The sequence below is a fragment of the Microtus pennsylvanicus genome, chromosome 1 (assembly GCF_037038515.1).
Source record: "Microtus pennsylvanicus isolate mMicPen1 chromosome 1, mMicPen1.hap1, whole genome shotgun sequence".
Classification (NCBI taxonomy): domain Eukaryota; kingdom Metazoa; phylum Chordata; class Mammalia; order Rodentia; family Cricetidae; genus Microtus; species Microtus pennsylvanicus.
This window is the reverse complement of record NC_134579.1, coordinates 134475157-134502836: the sequence shown is the minus strand read 5'-3', so window position 1 is coordinate 134502836 and position 27680 is coordinate 134475157. Positions and strand designations below refer to the sequence as shown.

The window sequence follows — 27680 nt, the reverse complement described above, 5'->3', positions numbered from 1 at the left end:
CCTTGGCCTCCGACGGTACCATCTGGTAAAGGCCCCCACGGCAGAGCCTCCATCCGTTAGGTCTACAAGCAATCCGTTTCCCAGGAGGTCTTAAGGGGGTTAGAGAAGGGAGTGTGGAAGGACGGTAATGAATCAATAATGGGGGTGGGGGGAGAGAAAGACCGGAGCCCTCAGCCTTGGTAGAGAGCTGAGGGGGTCTCGGGCCAGATGCCTGGACTGCCCCCTGGAGGAGGAGCAGCAGCTGGGCAGGAGGTTTGTAGGGCGAGTGGGGGTGGGAACAGTTGCAATTCCTGCAGGAGATAAGAACCGGCTTATCCTAGGCAAATGCAGCTGTGCACCCGGGTTTGGAAGGCAGGCCAGCCAACATATGGTTCAAAACTTCCAGGGTCAGAATCCGGTCTAGAGCCAAAGAACTGCATGGGAAAGGCCCAGGGATGGGCTGACTGAGGAGCAAAATATACTGAGTTCCTGTTACGGAGTGACAGTGGGGGAGGGCAGTAAGAGTGACAGAAATAAGAAGAGGCGGGGGAGAAAAGAGGAGGAGGGGAGAAAGAATCAAAGAGATGGAGAAGAATGAGAAGATAAATCACCCTGGCTGGAGAGAGACACACGGAGAGAGAAAGGAGAAGTGGAGAACAGAAGGACTCTCACACAGTCTCAGGACTCAGATGTTCCAGCTCCCAGAGACCCCCACTCTGTGTCTAACTGTATCTGAGCTCACCAGGTTTACACACACAGGGGTCTGTGGACCTGGTCCTACTGGCTGTCCCAGTACCAGACATTCCAAAACTGTTCACAGATGAAATCAACCCTCACTTCTCCTGGAATACCCACGCTCTCACACACACCCACACACACAGTTGGCTTCCGTCTCTCCCACTGTTTCACCGTTTCAAACCCACTCCTGTGCGTTCACCAGCAGAAGTGTATGATGCCACCAAGGAAAAGAAGGAACTTGTCACAGTCCGGGACAGCTGTGGCAGTGGGGGTCTCGAGCTGGGAGAGAGCCCTGGTCAGACCCGCTCTCCCAGGCAGGGCCTTGGGGTCACTGGGGCTGGGGAGGCACCAAAGAATATTCGTGGCATGTGCTGACAGGGGATTTCATTGCTCTGCTGGGCAGACTCAGGAAGGACTTGAGGGGAAGCAGCAGGATGTGCTCACACTGGGTCCAAGAAATGGCTCCACGCTGTGACTGACTGCATTGGCTTTCTGGGTTCGTGAGCTTGCTGGACCCCCACCCCCAGCGGTAGTGGGTGACTGGGTGAGAGGGAGATAGTCTTAGATAAAGAGACACAGAGACTGATGGGGAGAAAAAGAGAAAGCATGCATTTTTGAGTGCTTGGGGTTGGAACTCAGAGAAAGAACCTTTGGCAGGGCAAGCTAAGGGCCAAAAGAAAGAAAGACTAGGACAGTCAGAGACAGAGAGGAGAGGAGAGGAGAGGAGAGAGAGAGAGAGAGAGACAGAGAGAGAGAGAGAGAGAGAGAGAGAGAGAGAGAGAAGGGGGACACACAGAGAGGCTCAGACAAGACATCAAACCATGTGGCTGGCAATGGGCACTAAGGAAGTCGCCCTCAGAGGTCCTGGGGTGACCACAATACACAGGACTTCCAGCTTGACTCCCTTGCTGCTCATGGGAATGCTGACCACAGGTGAGTAGAAAGGCTGGACTTGTAGCCCACGGGCCCTCAAGCGCCACCTCTGTCTCTTATTATCAATCCCCTTTTGTCCCCAGGCCTGGCCCAGTCACCAATCCCCACCTCGGTTTCTCGGGGCTTTTGGACTCTGTCTGAAAACCTGACGGCAGTGGAAGGGGCCACAGTTAGGCTGCGGTGTGGGGTCAGAGCCCCTGGCAGTGTGGTGCAGTGGGCTAAGGATGGGTTACTTCTGGGTCCAAACCCCAGGATCCCAGGCTTCCCGAGGTACAGCCTGGAAGGAGATCCTGCTAAAGGTGAGAGACCAGAGCCTGAGATCTTGAGCCGCTAGCAGAAGCTGGGGCCCTGACCGCGAGCGCTCCATCTCCAGGTGAATTCCACCTGCGTATCGAAACCTGTGACCTCAGTGATGATGCGGAGTATGAATGCCAAGTCAGCCGCTCAGAGATGGGTCCTGAGCTCGTGTCTCCCAAAGTAATCCTCTCCATCCTAGGTATGGGTGAGAGACTCCCCTCCGGGACCCACCAACTTGGGTTCCAGCCCTCTTCTTTCCTCGGACCCAGAGGTCCAAGCTCCCAAGCCCCTCCACTTTGGGCCCTGGGTACAGTCTCATTTCTTGAACTCTTGGCCAAAACCACAAAACCATCACATCCACCTCTCAGTAGTGGCTAACCCCATGCCCTTTCTCTCTAGTTCCCCCTAAGGTGCTCCAGCTGACCCCCGAGGCAGGAAGCACAGTTACCTGGGTGGCTGGGCAGGAGTATGTGGTCACCTGTGTGTCTGGAGATGCCAAACCAGCCCCGCACATCACCTTCATCCAGGGTGAGTGTGGGACAGCACAATGTCGCTGAAATGGGAAGTGGGTGTTCCTGCCTAGGGACCCCCAAAATGTCACCCCTGAGTATCACCCCAGGAAACGAGGCCAACACGGATGAGAAAGGAATGCTTTCCAGGAGAATGCAAGGCTGATCTGGGGTAGGGAGAAGGTGTGAGCACTCAGGTGAGCTAGGGGTGCCAATGGCTATGCAGGAATAAGAAACCCCTGGTGGGACAGGGTGAGGAGAGAGAAAGGCCCCTGTTCCAGTCCTAAGAACCGCAGAGTTCAGGGGATCCTGAGTGTGTGGGTGGACAGAACAGGCACCACAGCTTCTTGTCCTCCAGAGCCAATATTAAGGGAGAGCTATGCCCATCCTGAGGACTTCCAGGGCATGGAGAAAACCCCAGCATCTCTCTAGCCAGCTTTCTGTTGCCCCAAGGTGGACACACGGTACTGGACGTCTCCTATAATGTGAACGATGGCTCCGAGGAGAAGCTCTTCATCGCAGAAGCTGAAGCCAGGTGTGCAAGCTGGGGTTTTCTCCCTGTCCCCCGATCTCCAGGTTTTCCCACCTGAGTTCCAGAACCTAATGATGCAAGTTTGGAAACTTGAGTTGTGGGAATACCTGGGACCTGACTCTTCACCCTGACTCTCAAAGCTTCTTGATGGTAACCCCAGTTTGTAGGTGTTGAGTAAAAATATTTAGTTTGGGTGCAGACCTTGGGCACCCCTATTCTCATTGTTGACCCTCCAAATCTCTCCCAGGGGAGTCCAGCTCTTAGTATAAATCAGTATGGAGACTTGGCCAAGTGTGGGATTTTGGGACGCTCTCCTCTTTATCCTGGCCTCAAATTTCAGGTGATGACTGACTGCAGAAATCTCTATTTTTCCAAGCCAGGGTGACACCCCAGAGCTCAGATAATGGGCAGTTACTATTCTGTGAGGGTTCCAGCCCAGCTTTGGACATTCCCATCAAGGCTTCCTTCACCATGAATATTCTGTGTAAGTGAGGATAGGGATAGTTGTGGGCGTGGAGGATGGACATCCTAGCAGGATTTGGGAGCACGGGGAATTCAAGAATGGCAGAAGTTTCAGGCATTATCACAAGCCATGCTGTTGCAGTGTGTCTATAATCCCAGCCTTGGAGGGAAGGAAGCAGAAAGAAGGTAAGGCCAGCCTGGGTTGTTGAGGGCTGGGCATTGCAGCTCAGTGGGAGAACCGAGCCTCAGATGTGCAATGACCCAGATTTCAGACTCAGCACTAAAAACAAAAAGAAGGCATTTGAGAGAAATTTAAGATTTTTATTTTTATTATATTATTTTATTTTATTATTATGGTGGTGGTGGTTGTTGCTATTGTGTCTCTGTGTGCATGGACATGCCAAGTGGAGAAGTCAGAGAGCATCTCTCAGGAGTTAGTCCTCTCCTTCTACCATGTAGGTTCCAGGAATGGAAGTCAGGTTCTCCTGAGCCATCTCCCTCACCCACGGGAGGAAACTGAAAGAAGGCTATGGGGCCCAGAGAGAATAGATGAGCCTCCCAGGCCCACTGAGTGGTCCCTGCTCCCCAGTCCGGTTGTAATAAGAGCGGCGGGCTGCATCCCCGGCACCCGGCTGCCCACATGGCTAGCTCTAGCTTATTCCCCGAAATAATTGCACGGAAACTGTATTCTTTTAAACACAGCTTGGCCCATTATATCTAGCCTTTTCTCGGCTAATTCTCGCACCTGGACTAGCCCATTTCTAATAATGTATGTAGCCCATGAGCTGGCTTACCAGGAATGATCTTAACCTGCGTCTGCCTGGAGTGGGAGAATCATGGCGACTCTTTGACTCAGCTTCTTTCTCCCAGCATTCTGTTCTGTTTACTCCTCCCACCTATGTTTTAACCTATGAGAGCCAAGCAGTTTCTTTATTGCTTAACCAATGAAATCAACAGATTGATATATGACACTCCCACATCACAGTCCCCCCAGGACCTCCTGTCATTGACTGGCCAGGCTTGGATGAGGGGCATGTACGGGCAGGGCAGAACCTGGAGCTGCCCTGCGTGGCCCGAGGTGGAAATCCACCTGCTACCCTGCAGTGGCTGAAGGTGAGGGTGGAGGCTGACATGGGGGGGGGGCGGACAGGGCCCAGGAGCTAGTGCTGAGATAACTAGATTGACTTCTGTGTCTAGAATGGTAAACCAGTGTCCATAGCTTGGGGCACAGAGCATGCTCAGGCCGTGGCCCGCAGTGTGTTAGTGATGGCTGTGCGACCTGAAGACCATGGAGCCCGGCTCAGCTGTCTGTCCTACAACAGTGTGTCTACAGGGACCCAGGAGCGAAGCATCTCACTGCAGGTCACCTGTGAGTCCAGCTCTCTGCCTCAGCCCATAACCAGAGCGACCTCTGTGCCTTCACGTCTGTTGGTCCCTGCCCCCATCTGCCTGGGCTGGTCTGTGAAGACCCCAGCCTGGACCCCGGTCTTATGTTGATGCATCTGTCGTTCAGTTCCCCCCAGTGCTGTCACTATCCTGGGATCTGCATCCCAGTCTGAGAACAAGAACGTGACCCTCTGCTGCCTTACGAAGTCCAGTCGCCCCCCGGTCCTGCTGCGATGGTGGCTGGGTGGACGGCAGCTGCTACCCACGGATGAGACAGTCATAGATGTGAGGCTGTGGGAGACGATGGTTTGGTAATCCCTTGAGGCCCTGGACCCTGAGGAGCCCAGACTGAGGGTCCAACTCCTGGGTCTGATGGAAGAGGGTGGGATTGCCTCATGTGCCCCCGCTGGGGTCTGGTGGACTCAGGCCTCTGTTTCCATGGCTGGGGGCTTTGCAGTCCCCAAATCTGAAGTTCCCTCCTGCTAGGGCCTGCATGGTGGCCACATCTCCATGTCCAATCTGACACTCTTGGTGCGGAGGGAAGACAATGGCTTGTCCCTCACCTGTGAGGCCTTCAGCGACGCCTTCAGCAAGGAAACCTTCAAGAAATCACTCACCTTGAATGTAAAATGTGAGCTCTAGCCTAGAGCCCAGAGAACCCTCACCCCGAAGCTCCAATTCAGACAAAAATGTCTTCTCTTTCCCCATCTCTCACTAGACCCTGCCCAGAAGCTGTGGATTGAGGGACCCCAAGAGGGGCAGTACATTCGTACTGGGACTCGGGTAAGGCTGGTGTGTTTGGCCATCGGAGGCAATCCAGACCCCTCCCTCACCTGGTTTAAGGTAGGTACCAAGCAAGAGTCCCTCCCTTCCTTCCTCCCTTCCTGGCTTCCTTTCCCCCCGTGTATCTGTTTGTATGGATGTGAAAGTGTGTGTGCAGGTGTGTGCAAGAGCAAGCACACACACATTACTGACTTAGAGCCATTTTCTTTCCTAAGACAAGATATGTAGTCCAGGCCAGCCTTGAACTTTGTTTTTTTGTTCAAGACAGGGCCTTGTTATACAGCCGTGGCTGGCTTAGAACTTACTCTGTAGACCAGACTGGCCTTAAACTCAGAGATCTGCCTGCCTCTGCCTATATTAGAGGTGTGTGCCAACAACCCTGCCTAGCTTTGAGATTTTCATCCCCTTGTCTCCTCCACCCCCTCAACACATGGAGAAACCCATAATCTAGGGGAAATGCTAGAGATTATGAAAAGACACAAATGTCATAAGAATTAATGAAACCCAGGGAAGTTCTGGAAAATCCGGATAAACAATTCCAAGATAAAAGAAGGAACTTTGGATTAAGATAGAAAATTCTAGATATAAAGCAATTATAGTACCATTCATATTAAAGAAAATTCATTCATATTAAAATTAATATTAAAAAAATAAAGAAGAATGAAGGGAAGGGAGAGAGCGAGGAGAGAGACAGAGGCAGGGGACCCAAGGGGTAATATTGGAAATTAGGGAAAAGGTCAGAGAAATTTTGGGGGAGAGTGGAAAGTTTTAGAAATTTTGATGTTTTATTACTTTTTTGGATATTTTGCCTGCGTGTTTGTCTGCAAACCACATTCGTGCCTGGCACCCTTGAGGACAGAAGAGGGTGTCAGATTCCCAGGAACTGGAGTTACAGACAGCTGTGAGCTGCCATGTGGGTGCTGGGAATTGAACCCAGGTCCTCTGGAAGAGCAGTCAGCGTTCTTAACTGCAAGGCCATCTCTGCAGCCCAAGAGTGGAAAATTAAAAAAAATAAAAAATAAACAACCTGCATGGCGAGGTGGCTCACTGGTAATCCTAGCTTTTGGAAGGTGAAGGCAAGAGGATCAGGAGTACAAAGTCGCCCTCAACTACCTAGAGGACTCACTTTGAGGTCATCCCTGGCTACAAGGGATCCTGTCTCATGTAAAACAAGGCAAAAACAACAGAGGCAAAGAAAAGTGAAAGACTCCTACGCCGAGTCTGGGAATTTCAAGGGAGTTTCCAGGCACACAGTGTTCTGTAAATATCACAGTAAGGGGTTTGGGCGTGTGGAGCCTGCAGCAGGGAGTGGGCTGATGAGGTCGGGGTGGAGGGGTGCACAATAGGGATCAGGGTCCCCAAACAATCAAGGCAGGCAGGAGAGTCTAGGAGTAAGAGTGCTCAATTCCAGTTCCCACTCCTTTAAGGTAATGGGGTATCCGCTCTTGGAGGCGCCTTTATCACACAATGGCCCTGTCTGGGCTGGCAACCACCCACTCTCTTTGGGTCCTCAGGACTCACGAACGGTGAGCGAGCCTCGGCAGCCCCAGGAGCCCCGGCGTGTGCAGTTGGGAAGTCTGGAGAAGTCTGGCAGCACTTTCTCCCGCGAGCTGGTGCTGGTCATAGGACCGTCGGACAACCGAGCGAAGTTCTCATGCAAGGCGGGTCAGCTCAGTGCTTCCAGGCAGCTGGAGGTGCAGTGTACGCGCACAGGCCGGGGTTGGGTGGGGGTGCGGAGGGAGCGGTATAGACTCGCAACCTTATACCCAGGCTCCTCAACCTCTGAATCTCTAACCCATTGATTAAGTCCCTCCAACCAACCTGACCATCCTGGCCAACTCTTCGGCGCTGCGCCCAGGTGACGCCTTGAACTTGACCTGCGTCAGCATTAGCAGCAATCCCCCAGTTAACTTGTCTTGGGACAAAGAGGGAGAGAGGTGAGTTTACAGGAGGCCCCACCCCATCCGAGTTCCATCCTTTCCCCCTCCCAACCTCTCCCCACTGCGCTCTAAATGACTGGTCAAGGGCCTTGAACACACATCTGATCCTTCCGGGTCCTCACCCGACTTCCAAACCTTGCACAGGTTGGAAGACGTGGCTGCCCCGCCCCAGAGCGCTCCGTTCAAAGGTTCCGCTGCATCCAGGAGTGTTTTCCTTCGGGTGTCATCCCGAGACCACGGTCACCGGGTGACCTGCCGAGCCCACAGCGCTGCACTTCGTGAAACCGTGAGCTCCTTCTACAGCCTCAACGTGCTGTGTAAGCGCGCAGGCCCGGTACCGCCCCTCCCGCCCCACCCTTGCAGACTCCAGCTAAAGAAGCCTTTACCTCTACCCAGAGTCCTAACTTCCCCCACCTTCATGCCGACCTCAGGCTGGCCCCAGCTCCAATCCATGCTCTCCGTCCTCAGTTGTATCCTATCTGCTCTTTTTGCAAAACTGGATCTTCAGTTGTCAATTTAAAAAAATTTAAATTTCTTACTATGTAGTCCTTGCTGACCTGGGACTCAATATGTAGAATAGGAAGGCCATGAACTCGCGGCAATCCTCCTGCCTCTGCCTCAGGAGTGTTGGGATTGCAGGCTTGAACTACCATGTCTGGTTCCGCACGTTTTTTGCTTTTTTTTTTTTTTTTTTGTGGCAGAGGTAGGTTTTGTTTGCTACTTTTTTTTTTTTTTTTTAGAATATCCAGGTTTATTTTTTTGTTTTTTAAAGATTTACCTATTTAGCTGGGCGATGGTGGCGCACGCCTTTAATCCCAGCACTCGGGAGGCAGAGAAAGGCGGATCTCTGTGAGTTCGAGACCAGCCTGTTCTACAGAGCTAGTTCCAGGACAGGCTCCAAAGCCACAGAGAAACCCTGTCTCGAAAAACCAAAAAAAAAAAAAAAAAAGATTTACCTATTTATTATGTATACAACATTCCGCCTCGATGTATGCCCCGGCACGCCAGAGGAGGGCGCCAGATCTCAGTAGAGATGGTTGTGAGCCACCACGTGGTTGCTGGAAATTGAACTCAGGACCTCTGGGAAAGCAGCCAGTGCTCTTAACCTCTAAGCCATCTCTCTAGCTCCCTGATTGTTTGTTTTTCGAGATGGGGTCTCACTGTGTAACTCTGGCTGGCCTGGGACTCACCGAGATTCGCCTGTCTCTGCCTCCCAAATGCTGAAATTGAAGGCATGTACCGCTTCATCCGGCTTGGATTTTTTTTTAATTACATTTGATTGTTGTGTGTATGTTCCCACATGCCTGTGCCACTGTGAAGGAGTGGAGGAAGTTAAGGAAGCTAGCTGGTTCTCACCTCCCACCATGGGGTTCCCGGATATTGAACTCAGGCCCTCAAGTTTGTCAGTAAGCTCCGTTGAGCTGGCTCACCAGGTTTTGGCTTCTAACCAGAGCTGTCTCGCATCTCAGCTCTAACAGTGACCCTGTCCAGTCCTAGCCACTACCCTATCTTTAACCCTTTACCAACACTCTTGACTTCCTGGGGCGCCCCCTCTGAAGACCCTCCAGAGTTCCTGGGGGAGCAAGTGCTGGTAGTGACCGTGGAGGAGCAGGGCCAGGCGCTGCTGCCCGTGTCGGTGTCTGCTAACCCGGCGCCGGAGGCTTTCAATTGGACCTTCCGAGGCTACCGCCTCAGCCCAGGTGGGGTGTGGGCCTGGAGAAGGGTGCAGACCCGGGAGGATGGGCGGGCCTTCCACGCTCCACTCCTTACACCGGCCTTCCCCAGCTGGCGGTCCCCGGCATCGCATCCTGTCCGGAGGAGCTCTACAGCTGTGGAATGTGACCCGAGCTGATGGTGGCATCTATCAGCTACACTGCCAGAATTCTGAGGGCACTGCCGAGACGCTGTTGAAGCTGGATGTGCATTGTGAGCCCCCGCAGAAACCTGGGAACCGAGGGTTTCCAGGAACCGGTCTTGCCGTGGAAATCACGCCCACTCAAGGGACCTTGCCCAACCTGGAGTCTCCTTCTTGTGAAAGGCCCACACAACCAGGGATAGCTACCCACCCTAGAGCCCTCCCCTTTCAAAGTTGTTGCTTTGCTGGCTAGGGAGACCCGAAGTGGAACCTGCATAGACAGAGGGGTCTACTTATTTGGGAGTTCCTCCGTCCAGGAAACCAAGTTCTCTCGAACCCCACACCAACACTGTTCTGGTACACCACCACCCCAACACACACACACACACACACACACACACACACACACACACACACACACACACACCCCAGACTCTAATAATCACAAAGGCACAATGAGGGGGAGGATAGCCTCATCACTCTGAGAACTGTACCCCTAGGTACCATTCTAGACACCTCTAAGACCCCCTCCTCCTGGAGGCCTCCCCCACCTCAGCAGGACCTGCCAGGGCTAAGTGCCTTCTCCAAGCCCCTGTCTCCCACTAGACGCTCCCACCATCCGTGCCCTCCGGGACCCGACCGAGGTGAATGTCGGGGGTTCTGTGGACATAGTCTGTACCGTGGATGCGAACCCTATCCTCCCAGAGATGTTCAGCTGGGTGAGACTGGTAAGTACCTCACCTTTGGCTGAGTGGACATGGAGCTAGGACGGTATAGTCTCTTGGCTATGAGTGCCTTAGGAGGAGATGCCACACGTGCGAAGCCATATGTGACTATGCCGGTCAGGGTATCTTTAAAGAACTGGTTTTGGTGAATGTCAGGTGAATGAGAGAATGGCATGGGTGTGTGTCTGTGTGTGTGTGTGTGTGTGTGCACAGATGAACCAAAAGTGGGTGGGTGGTGATGGGCGGCTCCATGCTTAACTGAGACAGGATTAGAAAGGAGGCGAGGAGGGGGGTCAGGAAGAATGCCAACTGCACTGACATCAATGGCGAGGCAGGTATATACAAGTAAGCAGGCGCACATACTTATGATGTACACACGGGGGGGGGGAAGATGTCACGAATGCGCAGAGAGCTGAGGGGTGGATAGCTTGACCTGGGCAGGTGAGGTGGGCAGTACAAGCATAGTGGCATAGTTCAATCCCCAGAGCCCATGGTGGACGGAGAAAACTGACTCTCAACAGCAACTCACTTGCGTGCTGTTGTACATGTGTGCCTGTGCTCATACACATGCATCGTGCATACATACCCACAATGAATAATAAAGAATGTTTACACCGGGTAGTGGTGGCGCACGCCTTTAATCCCAGCACTCAGGAGGCAGAGGCAGACGGATCTCTGTGAGTTCGGAGGCCAGCCTGGGCTACAGAGCGAGTTCCAGGACAGGCTCCAAAGCTACAGAGAAACCCTGTCTCAGAGAAAAAAAAGGAGAAGAAGAATGTTTAAAATTGTAAAGGAAGAGAACAAATGGTCTGTGGAACCGGCGGCTGAGTGGATGGAAAATAATTGAGTGGGCAGGCGGATTCTGTTTTCTGTTCTGCCGTTTGCTCGTTTTTTTGTTGCTGTTTTAAATTTTTTTATTGTATGTGTGCAGTGAACACGAGTTGTAGTACGCATGTGAAGGTCAGAAACGTGTGAAAATCAGTAGTCTCCTAATAACTGGCTCGCAGGAAGCAAATTCACATCGTTAGGGTCAGCCTGAGGTGTCTTTACCCCCGAGCTATCTCGAGAGACGGGGTTTCCTGCAGAGGTGTTTAGCTTCCTAATGCCGCGACCCTTTAGTACAGCTCCTCATGTTGTGGTGACACCCCCCCCCCAGTCATAACATTACGTTGTTGCTACTTCACACTGTAATTTTGCTGCTGTTATGAATCTTAGTGTAAATATCTGATGTGCAGGATGATGTGAGGCCCCTGTAAAAGGGTCATTTGACCCCCAGGTTGGGAACCACGAGTGGTGTAACCCATGTTGGCCTCAAGCTTGCTATGAGACTGAGGCTTGAATTACTCCTGACCTTCCTGCCTCCAGCCTTCAGTGCTAGGACAACAAACCCGTGCTATGATTCTAGAACATACATATTTGAGAGAGGGTCTTGATATGTAGTCTAAGCTGTCCTAGAACTTGGCTCTGAACTTGGCTCTGAACTTGGGATTCTCTTGCCTCTTCCTCCCAAGAGTGAGTAAACCACCACATGCAGCTCAGTCAATTTATTTTTTACTGCTTGAAACAACCCAGTGCTTTGAGCATTGCCAAGCAAATGCTTCCCCACTAAACTGCACCCCAAGTCTACAGTTGGTTCCAAGTATGATGAGTGTTTAGACAAATGTACTGATGGATGATTGGCTGAACTGGTGGATGAATGGATGGACTATATTAGTGGTCGGGTGGATGACAAGAAACATCATCACCTCATTGACTTTGTGGAAGGAGATTGTAGCTGGGAGAATGAAGCTACAGATGGGATACAGTTTAGGGGGTGTTCTGAGGACAGACTGGGAACGAGCTCCTGTATCTTGGGATGCTAGGGGGAAGAGGAGGAAGATCTGAGCCTGGATGACATGGAGATGGTGTCAAAGGGATCCACTGGGCGTCTGCGGATTCACCAGGCCAAACTGTCACAGGCTGGTGCTTACCAGTGCATTGTGGACAATGGGGTGGCGCCCGTGGCAAGAGGGCTGGTCCGTCTGGTTGTCAGATGTGGGTAACTTCAAGGTCTGCCCATGGCCCGCCACTCTCACCCTTCCGCAGTCCCCACATTGATTCTTCAATTGTCCTAGTCGCTCCTCAGGTGGATCATCCAACTCCCCTGACGAAAGTGGCTGCGGCTGGGGACAGCACCAGCTCAGCGACCCTCCACTGCCGGGCCCGAGGTGTCCCCAACATTGACTTCACCTGGACCAAAAACGGTGTCCCTCTGGATCTCCAAGATCCCAGGTGAACCTGGGGATAGCCAGGTCGTGCCCCGGCTCTGGTCATCCAGCCCTGGTTTTCCTTTCTGAGTCCAACCGCGGCCCTCTCTTCAGGTACACAGAGCACAGGTACCACCAGGGTGTTGTCCACAGCAGCCTCTTGACCATTGCTAACGTGTCCGCAGCCCAGGACTATGCCCTCTTCACTTGCACGGCCACCAATGACCTCGGTTCGGACCATACCAACATCCAGCTCGTTAGCATCAGTATGATGGGAGCGGCTGGGGGGATGCTGGGATGGGAGTGGCCGGGGGGGGGGGATGCTGGGATGGGAGCAGCTGGGGGGGGGGGTGCTGGGGACCGCGCTTTGCCAAATTCCTGGTTGAGCAGAGCCAGGAAGTGTTTCTGATCTCTGAAAGGTGTTCATGCGTGAGAATGGAGTTTTGCTTTGTTGAAACAAGGTCTTGATATATAACTCAGGTTAACTTCAGACCCAGGTTAACCCAGGTAGCCCAGGATAACCTTTGCTATGTAGCCAACCCTGCCTCAAAATAGCAATCCTTCTGACTTAATTCCCAAAGGGCTGGGATTAGAGTTTAGAGTCACCAGGTGTAGCTGGTTTGTTTTATTGTGGGCAGGGAGGGTGCAGGATGTAAGATGCAGGGCCTTAAGAAACTTGGGTAAGTTCCTTATTGCTGAGCTACCCCTTAACCTGGGGATACAGCTCTTTCTCCTCGAATGACTGTGTAGATATTAGATTTATACCTCACTCGTTCCTTTCAACTCCATACTGATTGACAAGCCTTGTCACATGTCCCTCCCGCTGGAGGGAGGCAGTTTCCATCGGAAGCATGTGGTTTGAGAGTGTGGAAGGGAAGGTAATTCAGGTGTCATCACCAAAGATGTGAGGTTAGAACAAAAGCCGAGTGTGTGTGTGTGTGTGTGTGTTCTTCTACTCACTAAAACGTATCCATGACTTCTAAATCAGTACTTATGGTCATTTTTGTTTGTTTTTAATTTTTGAGATAGAGTCTCACTATATAGCCTTGGCTGCCCTGGAACTCACTAAGTAGCCCAGGCTATACTCAGACTCATAGAGATCAGCCTACCCCTGCCTCCCATGTGCTTGGGTTAAAGGTGTGCATCAAGTGTCCCACACTAATGGTTCTTTTGTGGTTGTGAAAAGCCATGGTGCAGAGAGATGGAATGTGGGTGGCTTGGTGGGCACGTTGTTGTTGTTTTGAGACAGGTTTCTCCGTGTAACAGTCCTGGATGTTCTGAAACTCACTTTTGTAGACCAGGCTGGCCTTGAACTCACAGAGATCTGCCTGCCTCTGCCTCCCGAGTGGTGGGATTAAAGGTGTGCACCACCACTGCCTGGCTTAATGGCATGTTCTTATTGATGGTGAACCAGTGACATTCTGGTCCTGGGGGTCATGATGTCAATGCGTGTTCTTTATGTGGCCTACTTAAGGCTGTGGGTTTTGTCTTGGTTTTTCATTTTGTTGGTATTTTTGTAATTTAAAATGGTTAGCATGAAGAAGGCTAAAATACCTTGTCATGTTCTTAAGTTCAAGAAGTTTGTGGGTGGTTTGAGAGATGTCTGAGTGGTTAAGAGCGTTGGTTGCTCTTACAGAGAACCCGGGGTTCAATTCCCAGCATCCACAGGGTGGCTCACAGCATCTGTAACTCTAGTTCTAGGGGATCTAACGCCCTCTTCAGGTCTCTACAGGAACTGCAGGCATGTGCTGCACACACATACATGCAGGCAAAGTGCCCACGCACATAAAATAAAAATAAGTAGCAAATCTTTAAATGGAAAGAAGAGGAGAGAGGGCATATCATACCTCAAGGAGGAATTAATTTGCATTGACTAACCTTTGCTGAAGAGCAAGTGAGAGTGATGGCGGCCTCACTGGCTGTGTGCCCGAGATGGACTTTGAATTCCTGGTCCTTCTGTCTCCACCTCTGGGTGGTAGGATTGCAGATGGGCACCGCCATGCTGGGCTTCGGAAGGGCTGGGGATCAAACCCAGAGATCGGCCTTCTGCAACATATATGGATGTTAAAAACACCCTGCCAACAGAGCCACATGTTTGCCTCCAGCTGGCCACATCTTCAGTGGGAGTGAATCAGCAATATATACTAGATAAGATGGCTTGTTTAAAAACCAGAAACATATATAAAATTCAAATTTATGAGTGGAACCAGTATAAGGATACACACCTGTAATCCCAGAAGCCGAGAAGCTAAGGCCAGAGGATCAAAATGTTCCAGGCTAACCTAGGCTACCTTTGGAGACCCTATCTATAGACCTTTGTCTATAGATAGATAGATAGATAGATAGATGGGTAGAGAGAGAGAGAGAGAGAGAGGGAGATAGATAGATAGATAGATAGATAGATAGATAGATAGATAGATAGATAGATAGATAGAATTTAAAAAAACAGTTGGGGAGCTGGAGAGATGGCCCAGTGGGTAAGAGCATTGACTGCTCTTCCAGAGAACCTGAGCTCAATCTCCAGCACCTACGTGGTGGCTCACAGTCATCTACAATAGGATCTGCTGCCCTTTTCTGGCTTGCAGCTGTACATGCAAACAGAACACTCATAAAAAGTACACAAATAAATTTAAAAATTTTAAAAATCACCTGGGCCAGTGAGATGGCTCAGTAGAAAAAGCTTTTTATTATCAAGGCTGGTGACCCAAGTTCCACCCCTGGAGCCCTCATGGTCACACACACACACACACACACACACACACACAGAGAGAGAGAGAGAGAGAGAGAGAGAGAGAGAGAGAGAGAGAGAGAGAGAATATAATAAAAAAATTGTTTGAATCTGGGTGTGGTGGCACACACCTTTAATCCCAGCACTGGGGAGACAAAGGCAGGTGGATCTCTGTGAGTTCCAGTCAGCCAGGGCTACAAAGGGAGACCCTCTCTCAAACAAACAAACAAAGAGGGAAGAAAATGTGGTGGGGAGGATTGCCCTCCCCACGCACTTAGCTGGAAGCAAAACTTGGGGTTTTTGGGTTCAGTGTTCAAGGTGATTTTTTTTAAGTTCATTTATTTTAATTCTATGTGTGTGAGTGTTGTGTATACATGTATATTGTGAACTGCTTGTGTGCCAGGTACCTGTAGAGTTACAGGTGGTTGTGAGACTCTGGAAGGAGGCTTTTAGACTCTTTTGTATCCCCTAACAATCTCCCCTTTCTCTCCCAGGCCGCCCTGACCCTCCTTGGGGACTGAAGGTGGTGAGCACAACCCCTCACTCAGTAGGGTTGGAGTGGAAGCCTGGCTTTGACGGGGGTCTGCCTCAGCGGTTCCAGATCAGGTGGGGCCTCCACCGAGGCAGGAGACTCAGGCCAGACAGTGGAGAGAGACGCTTGACTGACCTGTTCCCCCACACAGGTATGAGGCCCTCGAGACTCCAGGATACCTCTACATGGATGTCCTGCCACCCCAGGCCACCACCTTCACGCTGACTGGACTGAAGCCTTCTACGCGATACAGGATCTGGCTGTTGGCCAGCAATGCCCTTGGGGACAGTGGATTGACTGACAAAGGGATCCAGGTCTCCATCACTACCCCAGGTGGGAAGAGGCAGTCCTGAGCAGGGGAGAGTTTTGTGGGTTTTTGGACAATTTGGGGGATGGTATAACAAAGTAGAAGCTGTTATTTCCCCTACTCACAAATCAAAGAACTGAGACCCAGGGCAGTTAAGCAAATTGGCCAAGGTCACACAGCTAGGAGGAGCTGGAGATAAAAGCCTTGAACTCAGGCAGGGAAGGGCTCTAGGACCAACTTTTAGCCACTGGTCTGTAACGACTGGGGAATGGGGAAATTGGGAGATTCTTGTTTTGTTTTTCAGGCAGGGTCTAACTGTGTACCTCTGGCTAACCCAGAATTCACTATGCAGACCAGGCTGGCCTAGAATGCACAGCGATCCTCCTGCCTCTGCCTCCTGAGTGCTGGGAGTAAAGGTGTGCACCACCACACTCAGCCAGACAGTTGTGAGTGCTGGGATTGCGGGTGTGCACCACCACACTCGGCAGACAGTTGTGAGTGCTGGGATTGCGGGTGTGCACCACCACACTCGGCAGACAGCTGTGAGTGCTGGGAATGCGGGTGTGCACCACCACACTCGGCAGACAGTTGTGAGTGCTGGGATTGCGGGTGTGCACCACCACACTCGGCAGACAACTGTGAGTGCTGGGATTGCGGGTGTGCACCACCACACTCGGCAGACAACTGTGAGTGCTGGGATTGCGGGTGTGCACCACCACACTCGGCAGACAACTGTGAGTGCTGGGATTGCGGGTGTGCACCACCACACTCGGCAGACAGTTGTGAGTGCTGGGATTGCGGGTGTGCACCACCACACTCGGCAGACAGTTGTGAATGCTGGGATTGCGGGTGTGCACCACCGCCACCAACCCAGCTAGACAGGCTTTCCTCCCAGAGCTCTCCACCCAGGTTTCTGGAAGTAGGTTCCTCTCATGGTTGAGAGGATTAAAGGAAGTGACTATCTCACGTGCTTCTTGGACAATGAAAAACTATAACCTAAATGTAAAGGAAATGCCCCGCTCTGCTTCAGCTTGCTCTGGACGGGAGTGCCTCCTATTCTGTCTTCCTCTAAGGGGTCCGCACTCCTACTGGTCCCCCCGCCCCCCGCCATGTGCTCCTTACATTCCAGTCTTCATCTTTGAATACTAAAACACAGACGATGTTCAGCTCCCTACTCCAGTTTTCTGATTTATAGCTCTGCCATGAAACTCCAACGGAGACGAATATCTTTAAAATATTTGTTTTCAAATTTATTTTTTCTATTTTAAGACATTCTTGATTTTCATTTTTAAACATTATTTATTCTTAAAATTTTTATTCGCTTGGGTGTTTTGCCTGCTTGTATGTATGTGCATTCTGTGTGTGCCTGATACTAGCCAGGGACAGATCTCCTGGAACTGGAGTTACAGGTGGTTGTGAGCCACCATGCGGGTGCTGGAACTGAACCTGGGTCCTCTGGAAGATCGGCCATGTGCTTGCCTGCTGAGCCATCTCCCCCACTGTCCCATATTTAATTAATTATATCTTAAATAATTACATCATTTCCCCCTTTTCTCTCCCCTCTCCAACCAAATGCATGGCCTCTTTTTCTTTATTGTTCCTACATACATACTTACATATAAATGCAGAAGTATATCTAAGCTATTTTAAACGCTTTTATATTTATGTATTTATGTGCACGCGTTCGTGTATACAGGCAAGCATGTCACCACATGGCTGTGAAAGTCAGAGAACAATGTGCAGGAGTCACTTCTCTTCTTCCACCATGTGGGGCCCAGGGACTGAACTCAGGTCGTCAGGCTTAGTGAAAATGCCTTTACCCACTGAGCCATCTCCCCCTCTCCCAGCACCCTTTTTTATTAACTCGACAAATTGGTAATTCACATTAAAGGAACATGCTCACTATAAAACACTAATTAATAGTTCACTGTGATTATTGGCACAGGACTGCTGTAGTGTGTTGTCTTTAAAACCTCACTGAGAGGGCGGGGGAGTTGATTCAATCACTAATAGCAGCTGTTACTCTTGCGGAGCTTCTGGGTTTGGTTCCAGCACCCACATGGTGACTCACAACCGTCTGAGCACCAGGCATGCACATGGTACATACACATGCACATAAGCACAACACTGGTACACATAAAAAACAACAAATCTTTTTAAAAAGCAATAAAATAAAACGTCCCTAAGAAATCACATGCCATTCCCATGATCTTTTAAGTCATCTGAAGAGTTTAGGAAGCAGAGGGATCCTTCGGGCTTATCCGATTCCCGGTATTAATTTAATCTCTCTCCACCTGCAGGCCTGGACCAGACTCTTGAAGACACAGACCACCAGCTACCCACAGAGCAGCCTCCAGGCAAGTGCTCCCCCCCCCCCCGTCCTCCTCCCTTGTGCCCATCACTGCCAAAGACTTAGCTGACCCCCTGCAGGTCCCCACAGGTCCCTTTCTACTATTCTTTTGTAAGCTGGTTTAACTCTTTTTGCGCAACGCTGAGATCAAACATAGTGCCATGCCTGCGCACAACCTGCAACCACATTGCAGTGTAGCCCCAGTCTCTTTTTGTTTTTTGAGACAAGGTCTTCCCATGGATTTGTAGTAATCTTACCCCAGTCTTCCAACGCTGGATTTACAAGTATGAACCCTCGTGCCTGGCATAATTTAGTTTAATGCTGTCTGTGCATAGGCTCACAAGTGCATACTTGCATGTGGTGTGTGTGTGTATGTGAGAGAGAGAGACAGAGACAGAGACAGAGACAGAGAGAGGGAGAGAGGGAGAGAGAAAGAGAGAGAGAGAGGGTATGTCTTCTGGCAGACGCCCAAGGAAGACATTGGAAGTTCTCTATCACTCTCTGCCTTGGTCCCCTAAGACAGGGTCTGTGAATCTAGAGATAGTTCTGTTTTCTTTTTTCCTTTGTTTTTGTTTTTCTGAGACAGGGTTTCTCAGCGTATTTCTGGCTGTCCTGGAACTCGCTATGTAGACCAGGCTGGCCTTGAAATCACAGAGATTTGCCTGCCTTTGTCTCCCTGAGTATTAGGATTAAAGGCACACTCACACACATGCACATATTCTAACACACACACACACACACACACACACACACACACACACACACACACACACACCATAGCTAGCTTTTGGGTTTGAATCTTGTGCTCTTACTCCTGAACCATCTTCCCAGCCTTATCTTAGTTCTAAAGCCATCAGCTAGCTGGTCCTCACCCATATCCCTGCACTCCAGAGGCTCCCAGGAGGATCACAAGCTTGAAGTCAGTCTGGGCTGCATAGAGAGACACTCCCATCCCCCCAAAGCAAACAGCAACAACCAAAAAGAACTGGCTACATCCATGCTCTCTCTGTGAGGTGGCTGTATCAGTTAGCTTCAGCTGTGTAACATACTACCCCAAACATGGAGGTGCTTGGCAACATACATTATTTCCCATGATTCTATGAGTCTGCTGGGATAGTTCTGGCCTGGGCTCTCTTAAATCATCTCTATGGTCAGCTGACCACTAGACTGTGACTGATCTCAGATGGATCCATTCTCACAGGTGTAGCAGTCATCTGCCTCATGGTTGGGACAATGGAAGTAATTGTTCCTTGGAACACTCACATGGAGATAGTCACAGGCTCCAAGAACAGCAGGAAAGGCAAGCTCTGCTATCTCATGCTTTGAATTCCGGCCCTTTAGCCACTCTCCCCCACTGGCAAATGGCATGCCTTAACATGAACCGGTGTGCAGGGGGATTCCTGTCACAGAAGGGCTCTGCTGGAGCAAGGACCCACTGCTAACGGCTCGACTTGAGGAAGAAGCCCCCTGCTTTGGATGGAAAGAAGGGTGCAGGGACTGGGGGATGGCTCGGTGGGTAAAGCACCTGCTGTGAAGGCCAGGGGACTTGAGTCCAGACCGCTAGCAGCTGCGTGAAATCCTGACGTGGCCACACAGCTGTAACCTGGGCCTGGGGAACAGAGACAGGCAGACCCCAAAGGCTTGCTGGCTAGCCAGCTTAGCTAAAGCAGTGGCCCTCAGCCTCAGTGAGACGCTGTCCCAGAGAAACAAGACAGGAGCCAGGGAGACAGTAGAGAATCCAAGTTCAGTTCCTGGGTCCCACATCAGGTGACTCACAGTCATCCATAGCTCCAGTTCCATGGGATCCAGTGTCCTCTTCTGGCCTCCTGTGGGCACTGCACACACATTGTGTACACACTTACACACAGGCAAAATACTCATCCACATAAAACAAAAATAAATAAATCTTAAAAACTAACTTGGGGGGGGGGGCTGGAGAGATGGCTCAGAGGTTAAGAGCACTGACTGCTCTTCCAGAGGTCCTGAGTTCAATTCCCAGCAACCACATGGTGGCTCACAACCATCTGTACTGAGATCTGGTGCCCTCTTCTGTCGTGCAGGCATACCTGCAAGCAAAACACTATATATATAATAAATAAATGGAAAAAAAACTAAACTAGGAGCTGAAGAGATGTCTCTGTGGTAAGAACACTGGCTATTCTTCCAGAATCACTCACACGGTGGCTCACTATCATCCATTACTCCAGTTCTAGGGAGTCTGATGCCTTCTCCTGACCTCAGGCACATGAACACACTCATGATGCACATACACATGTGCAGGCAAAACCTTTAAACATATGAAATAAATAAATTGATCTGACATATATATGCTTATGTATATATGGGTATACATATGTGTATATGTTATGTGTATGTGTGTATGCATATGCTAGGTGTGTATATATGTATATGATATGTGTATATATGTGTATATGTGCACGTATGTGTGTATGTATATATATGTGTGCATATATATGTATGTTTTTTAAAAATAAGGCAGAGGGCAGTAGAGGAAAACACCCAACACGGACCTCCACTCCCACACGTGGACAGTGCACATGCGCTCATGCATACGCTTCCACACATCACAAACAGATCATTTTTGATGGGGTGGAGCAGGAGTCCTGGACCTGCCTTCTTTGACCGTGGAGACCTCTGCTGGTGTCAGTGAGTTACTTCTGTCCTCGCTTGACAGAGTACCTGACAGGAGGACTCAGGAGAAGGAAGGATTTGCTTCAGCTCACAGTTTTGGCGGTGTCAGTTCACCACGGGGCACAGCTCAGTTCGCACCATGGTGGACAAAAAGCTAAGGGAGAAATAATGTCCATGCTCAGGGCAGCTTCCTCCTTCCTCTACTGATTCTCTGTGTTCCCAGCACAAGGGCATGGTGCCACCCACACCTAGGCCTGGCTCCCTCCCTCAGTTAACCCATTACACAGTGCAGTCACCCCAAAGTGCTCTGCTGCACCCATCTTCTGGGTGACTCAGGTGCAGTGAGGTTAACGCTGACGGTCCTTCAGTCAGGGATTGGCTTTCTCAGAACCCTGCATCCAGGTGTTGGGGTTCACTGGGGCATCTTTCACTCCCAGGACCCCTGACACTGCCCCTGCTGCCCGTGCTGTTTGCGGCTGGTGGTCTTCTCCTGCTGTCCAGCGCCTCCTGTGCTGGGGGACTCCTCTGGCGGCGGAGATTGAGGCGCCTTGCTGAGGGTGAGGAGAGGGCTCCCCATTGCCAAGCTGGAGACCCGATGGGTGGGACAGCACAGCTCTGCCCAGGCAGGTCCGTGGGCACGAGCAGAGTCTCTGAGGCCCCCTTTTCCTGTTTCAGAGATCTCAGAGAAGACAGAGGCAGGGTAAGCGGGAGAGCTCGGGAGTGCGGACGGGTGGCAGACTCAGTGCCCATTTTCACCTACACTTTCGTCCTGGAAGGTCGGAGGAAGACCGGATTAGGAATGAGTATGAGGAGAGTCAGTGGACTGGGGACCGGGACACAAGAAGCTCCATGGTGAGTGAGGGTGACCCGGCAGCCTCCAGCTCAGCTCAGCTAATCACTGTCATCTCCTGGAACCAGCAAGTCAGGGGAAATGACCTTGTTTACTGGTTTAGTGTGTTCATGTGTGTTCATGCGTGTGTTAATGTGTACACATGTGTTTTCAGGTGTCTTGTGTTCATGTGTGCTCATGTGTGTGCTCGTGTGTGTTCATGTGTGTGCATGCATGGGCGCGCATGTTCATGTGTGCATATGTGTTTGTGTGTGCATATATATGCTCATGCATGTATTCATGTGTGCATGTTCGTGTGTGCATGTGTTTGTGTATGTGCATGTATGTTCATGTGTGGCTCGTATATGTGTTTGTGCATTGCATGTTCATGTTGCATGTTCACATGTGCAAGTTCATGTATATGCATGTGTGTGCATGTGTGTTCAGGTATGTAGTGCATGTATTCATGTATGTTCGTGTGTGTGCTCATGTATTTATTTGTGGGGCATGTGTACACACACATGTATGTGTTTGTGTGTGTGCGTGTGTGTGCGTGTTCATGTGTATGTCCTGTGCATGTTTGTGTTCGTGCATGTGTGTTCATGCGTGTGCATGTGTATGACAGGTTAGCACAGAAGTGGAACCACATTACCACTACATGAGGGACTTCAGCCCTCAGCTTCCCCCCACACTGGAAGAGGTGTCTTATCACCAAGGTGAGTCATGACCACACCAGGACTCCCCGTTTCCAGGTACCCTGACATCTGAGCTGGGCCCTCTGATATCTTTTTCTTCCAAGCTCTGTTAGCTACTTCTGTATTACTATGACCAAAATACCTCAGAGGAGGCCAGGTTTCTATTGCCTCACTTCAGAGGGTTCTACCCATGGCTACATGTTTGTGTGGCCCAGGAGAGCTGCTCGTTTCATGGCAGACAGGAAGCAGAGTGAGCCAGACAGGAAGGGGACCAGAGGCAGGAGAGCCCTCCCCCAAGGACACATCCCTGTGACCTGCTTTGTCCAGCCAGGCATTCCCTCCACTGGAGTTTCAAGAACCTCCCAGACTAGCACCACTAACCGTGGCTCAAACCCCCAGCATGTGAGCCTTTGAGGGGGACATTCCCCCCAATACTAATGTCTGCCGACTCCAGCCTTCACAGGTATTGAAGATGAAGACACAGCTTTCCCTGGACATGTCTACGATGAGGTGGAGAGAGCCTATGACCCTGCTGGGGTCTGGGGACCCCTCTATGATGAAGTCCAAATGGTGAGGAGATTATCACCAGGTTGTCTGGGCTGAAAGCCCACCTCCTACTGTGCATATCAGTTAGGATACACAGCTGTGACAAAGAGACCCAGCCTCAGTGCAGTGGTAGGAGGAGCCAAAGTGATACACCTTGACCCAGGAATGACAGTGCATGCCAGAGAGGAGGAAGGTGGGGTGAGGAGTATAAGGCCAGCCTTGACCACATAGTGGGAGTCTATCTTCTGCAAGGAAAAGGCTGAGGTCTTTCTTATGCAGCTGCCCAAGTGGAGTCCCACTGTACCCAGTGACTTAGAACCCAGGGTTCTCTCCCTGGATTCCTGTCACTTTCTAAAATACCCATTGCTTGGGTCTGCAGGCTTAGGTCAGCTTAGCACAGGTGGGGAATCAACCAGCTAGAGGAAGACAGAGAAAGAAGGCACCAGAGAGACCCAGAAATGGTCACCCTCCCCTTTGCTCTCTTCTGATTGGCGGGAACATGATCACATGGCCATGTCTAGCCACAGAGACTGGGAGCTGTTGTCTACAGTTCTGACACTGTGGGAGAAGGAAGGGATGTGTTTCCTTGGACCATTAGCCATCTCCACCACATTAGTTAAGTTGCTAGGAAAAAAGCATTTTTAAGAATTTTTTTTTCCGTCGGACAGTGGTGGTGCATGCCTTTAATCCCAGCCCTTGGGAGGTAGAGGCAGGCAGATCTCTGTGAGTTCTAGACCAGCCAGGTCTACAAAAGCTAGTTCCAGGGCAGGCTCAAAAGCTTCAGAGAAACCCTGTCTTGAAAAACAACAACAAAAAAGAGCTAGTTTTATTTTAATGTCATGCGTGCATGCATTTTGTGTATATATGGATGGGCATGCCAATGTCAGAGGACAATTCTGTAAAAACCACCAGACTTTCATGATATGTGCCTTTACCCGCCGCACCATCTCGCTGGTCTGAGGAAGGATGTCTTTGATCCGCTCAGCTGAAAAGCTACATGCTAGAATTGTCTTCGGGTACAACTAGACTCAGAACTTCTCCCTAAACATCTCCCGGTAGAGCCAGCTTTCCTTCCTGTTAGATTTGAAATCTTCAAAGAAAGAGAATGACTCTTTTCCAGGTAGTTCCCAATACACGGTGCAGGCATACACTGGTCTGCTTTTGGCCACACACACATGTTGCTGAGCCAAGCACTAAGACATGATAGAATATATCAATTGGTTTTGGAGATTTTGTTTTGAGACAAGACTTCATATAGCCCAGACCAGATTTAACTTGCTATGTAACTTAAGGTGACTTTGAACTCCTACTTGCCCGGTTTCCATCTCCCGAGTGCTGTCATTACCCATGGGAGCCATCACATCGAGTGTGTTATACTACCCGGATAAGCCTGGGTAGGTGTTCATCTACAGGATCAGAGACTTACAGGTCCACACTATTCCATACCCTGGGCTGAGAGAGAACTCAGGATGGAGTGAGGATGATGGCTTGGCAGGTGCCAATCACAGGCAAGCACTTCGACCTCCCACCACCCACTCACGCCCAGGGAGATGAGAGACACACTGATGTTCAAACTAAGTACAGGGTATCCGCCTGTCTTCCAATACTCAAAAGGACTAGGAGAAAAAAAAACAACAAAACAAAGCAAAAAGCCTGACTCTTTCCTGAGCCTGACCACTCTGGGCCGAGGATCTCTCTTGGTGACAATGTCAATCCCAGGCACAGGTCTCAGATTCGACGATCCCAGTTTCAATGACAGGGCGGCGGAAGCGCTGTCCGTGGTGCTGGACCTTATGTTCCCTGGGAAGCGCTGGTGGGTCCGGAGAAGGAGTATTTGGGGCTTTGAGGGACTCATGGCCTTCCTTTAAGAATTTCATCGCTGTCACAGGGTAGAAGCAGTCTCAGCGAATACATATGCGAACCCACCAGGCTACCTGCCTCTGTCTCCAGAGTGCTGGGATTAAAGGCGTGCGGGCATGGGTCACCATCTCCCAGTGAATTCTAGTTAATTTTTTCCAGTTAATTTTTATGCTGCACAAATACTATCATCCTCTGATTTTTTTTCTAACTATTTATTTATTCATTTGACTTTTAGAGACAGGGTTTCTCTGTAGCATTGGAGCCTGTCCTGAAACTCCCTCTGTAGACCAGGCTGGCCTCGAACTTACAGAGATCTGACTGTTTCTGCCTCCTGAGTGCTGGGTTAACGGTGAGCGCTACCACAGCACGGCTTCCTAACAATTTATAATTATCAACCTAATTGTAGCTCCTGGGTAACCCAAAAGCAGATGAGGTGACTGTATTTATCTAACGGGCCAGTGCTGCTCCAAGTTTGCTAAACTCAGCGTTCATTTTCTCTGAGTCTTAAAACAAAGCACACTTCCAAAAAGGGCCAACCTATGTGACCTCCCCCGTGTGTGTGATGTGCATGTGTGTGTGTGGAGGCCCGAGGGCAGCTTGTAGAGATTAGTTCTCTTCTTCTGCCACACGAGTTCGCAGACTTGAGCACATGCTTCCAGGCGTGGTGGCAAGAGTCCCTATATAGTGAAGACTGGCCTTGGACTGGCAATCTCCCTGCCTCAGCTTCAGAGAGTGCTGAGGTCACCGCACCAGGCTGTCTTCCATTTTGATGGGGAAATGTGTTGGGAGCCATGAGACAAACCGAACTGAGACTCACATCCTGCAGAAGCCACAGCTGACATCATGAGAGTTGTTCTTGTTGTCAGTTATTTATTATTTATCTATTTATTTGTTATTTATTGTGGCAAGGTCTTTCTCATTCTGTAGCCCAGGTTGACCTTGAACTAACAGCAATTCTCCTGCCTCAGCCTTCAAAATACTGGAATTACGTGGTTGAGTCACCACACCCGGCCCTCAGCTACCCTTGTTGTTGTTGTTGTTGGGTGTTGTTGTTATTTGTTGTTAGTGTTGGGTGTTGGGTGTTGTTCTTTGTTGTTGTTGTTGGAGATGGGTGTTTTGATGTGTTTTATCTGTCTATCCATTGACCTTTTTGTCTCACTATGTGGAGGCCCAGGTAGCTCTTAACTCAAAATCCTCCTGCCTCAGACTCCTGGGTGCTAAGATTATAGGCGTGTGCTACCATATCCAGCTTTAAACCTTAGAAATATAGAGAAGATCCCCACACACGGAAGTGATTACAGTGAGCCGTTTTCACAAACTCCTGTCTACTTATCTCCTAGCTTCACAGAATCCACCCTCACCCCACCTTGACTTTTCTCAAGTTCCACCTTTACACGGACAGGTAGAAAACTTTTGAGGTGGGATGGGTCCTTGTTATGTAGCCCTGGCTAGTCTAGAAGTCACTCTGTAGCTCAGACTTTCCTCAAATCCAAAGGAAGAGCCCCTAGGGCACTAGAATTACAAGCATGAGCCACAATGACTGTTTATAATAGCTCTGGTTCTGTTTTGGTTTCAACAGCACCGTGGATTGCACAGAAGGCCTTGTGCATGGCAAGCAAGTGTGCTAAATCTCAGGCTTAGAAGGAAGCTTGACAGGGATGTGTGTCCTCCAGAGCTAGAGTGATGTCCCACAGGATGCCTTTCGGTGGCTCTGACTCCACTTCTTGTCCATTAGGACCCCTATGACCTTCCCTGGCCTGGTCTCAAGTATGAAGATCCAAGGGGAATCTATGACCAGGTGGCAGCAGACTTGGCTGCTGTGGAGCCTGATTCTCTTCCCTTTGAGCTGAGGGGACATCTGGTCTGAGAACCTTCATGACACCCATTTCCTGCAGTCATGGTATGTCTTGCTCCACTGGCCCTGTGCATTCCTTTCTTGCTGATCTTTCAATGAGCACCACACCACATGATGCTAACATGTGGTTTCTTTTTCAGGAGAAGACATGAGGGAATGTGTGAGTGACAAGAAGGTTCAAGTTGACATCTGGGATAAGCAAGGCTCCTTTTATAGGAATGAAACTTCTCCAAAGGGACAAAGCCACTTGGAAACGACATTTGAACAATGAGAAGCCATTTAAAGAATCATTATGCTTTTCAAAAGGAAAACTTTTAGAAGTAGGGAAGGCCTATTAAAATCCCATTCAGAGCCTAAGGACATGCTCAGCGGGTGAGCCTATGCATTAGCATATGTGAGGTCCTGGGCTACAGATTGCAGCCAGCCCTGGCACTACATATACATACAAGACTGGGCATAGTGCCCACTGCTGTCATTCCAACTCTTCAGAAGGCCTAGACACGAGAAGCACAAGTTCAAAGTTAGCCTGGGACACTAAAAGCACAGGGGCTGAAAAGATGGCTCTACCAGCAGCTACTGCTCTTACTGCAGGACCTGAGTCTGGCTCCTAGCACCCACATCAGGTGACTCGCAATCACAATTCCAGCTCTAGAGACTCTGATGTCTTCTTCTGACCTCCATGGGCAAATGCGCTCATGTGTATATACCAACATATAGATAACATTCATATGCACACAATTAAAAATAAAATAAATCCAACCTGTGTGTTTTGTCCCACACCTTGAATTCTAGCACTTAGAAGTAGAGGCGGGTGGATCTCTCTAAGGTTGAGACTTACTACATAGTGAGCTCCAAGCTACAAAGTAAAACATTGACTCAAAACAACATTTTTAAAAGCCTCAAAATTAAGAGGTGTGCTGTGGAGGTAGCTCAGTTGATGT

At 50.2% G+C, this 27680-nt stretch overlaps 1 protein-coding gene across 1 annotated transcript; it reads left to right on the top strand.

Annotated features, from left to right (window-relative positions):
• The first annotated feature begins 1132 nt into the window (after positions 1-1132).
• Nphs1 (NPHS1 adhesion molecule, nephrin) lies at positions 1133-27680 on the top strand. Its single transcript, XM_075985427.1, has 30 exons — positions 1133-1650; positions 1734-1949; positions 2024-2146; positions 2347-2475; positions 2910-2991; positions 3369-3472; positions 4436-4563; positions 4648-4819; positions 4964-5121; positions 5323-5467; positions 5555-5679; positions 7134-7320; positions 7427-7556; positions 7704-7876; positions 9119-9259; positions 9345-9485; positions 10021-10142; positions 12002-12173; positions 12254-12410; positions 12500-12651; positions 15608-15719; positions 15797-15978; positions 18253-18303; positions 21386-21511; positions 21630-21654; positions 21731-21806; positions 22409-22499; positions 22933-23048; positions 26620-26784; positions 26880-27680. The coding sequence occupies exons 1-29, from the start codon at positions 1539-1541 to the stop codon at positions 26749-26751; spliced, it is 3780 nt and encodes a 1259-aa protein (XP_075841542.1). The 5' UTR covers positions 1133-1538; the 3' UTR covers positions 26752-26784; positions 26880-27680.

Bases quoted from the DNA above. Each gene is read 5' to 3' on its own strand.
- Nphs1 (XM_075985427.1), top strand. From the start codon at position 1,539: ATGTGGCTGGCAATGGGCACTAAGGAAGTCGCCCTCAGAGGTCCTGGG. The intron at 1,651-1,733 runs GTGAGTAGAAAG...TTTTGTCCCCAG, and splicing joins CATGGGAATGCTGACCACAG to GCCTGGCCCAGTCACCAATC. The intron at 4,564-4,647 runs GTGAGGGTGGAG...TTCTGTGTCTAG, and splicing joins CTACCCTGCAGTGGCTGAAG to AATGGTAAACCAGTGTCCAT.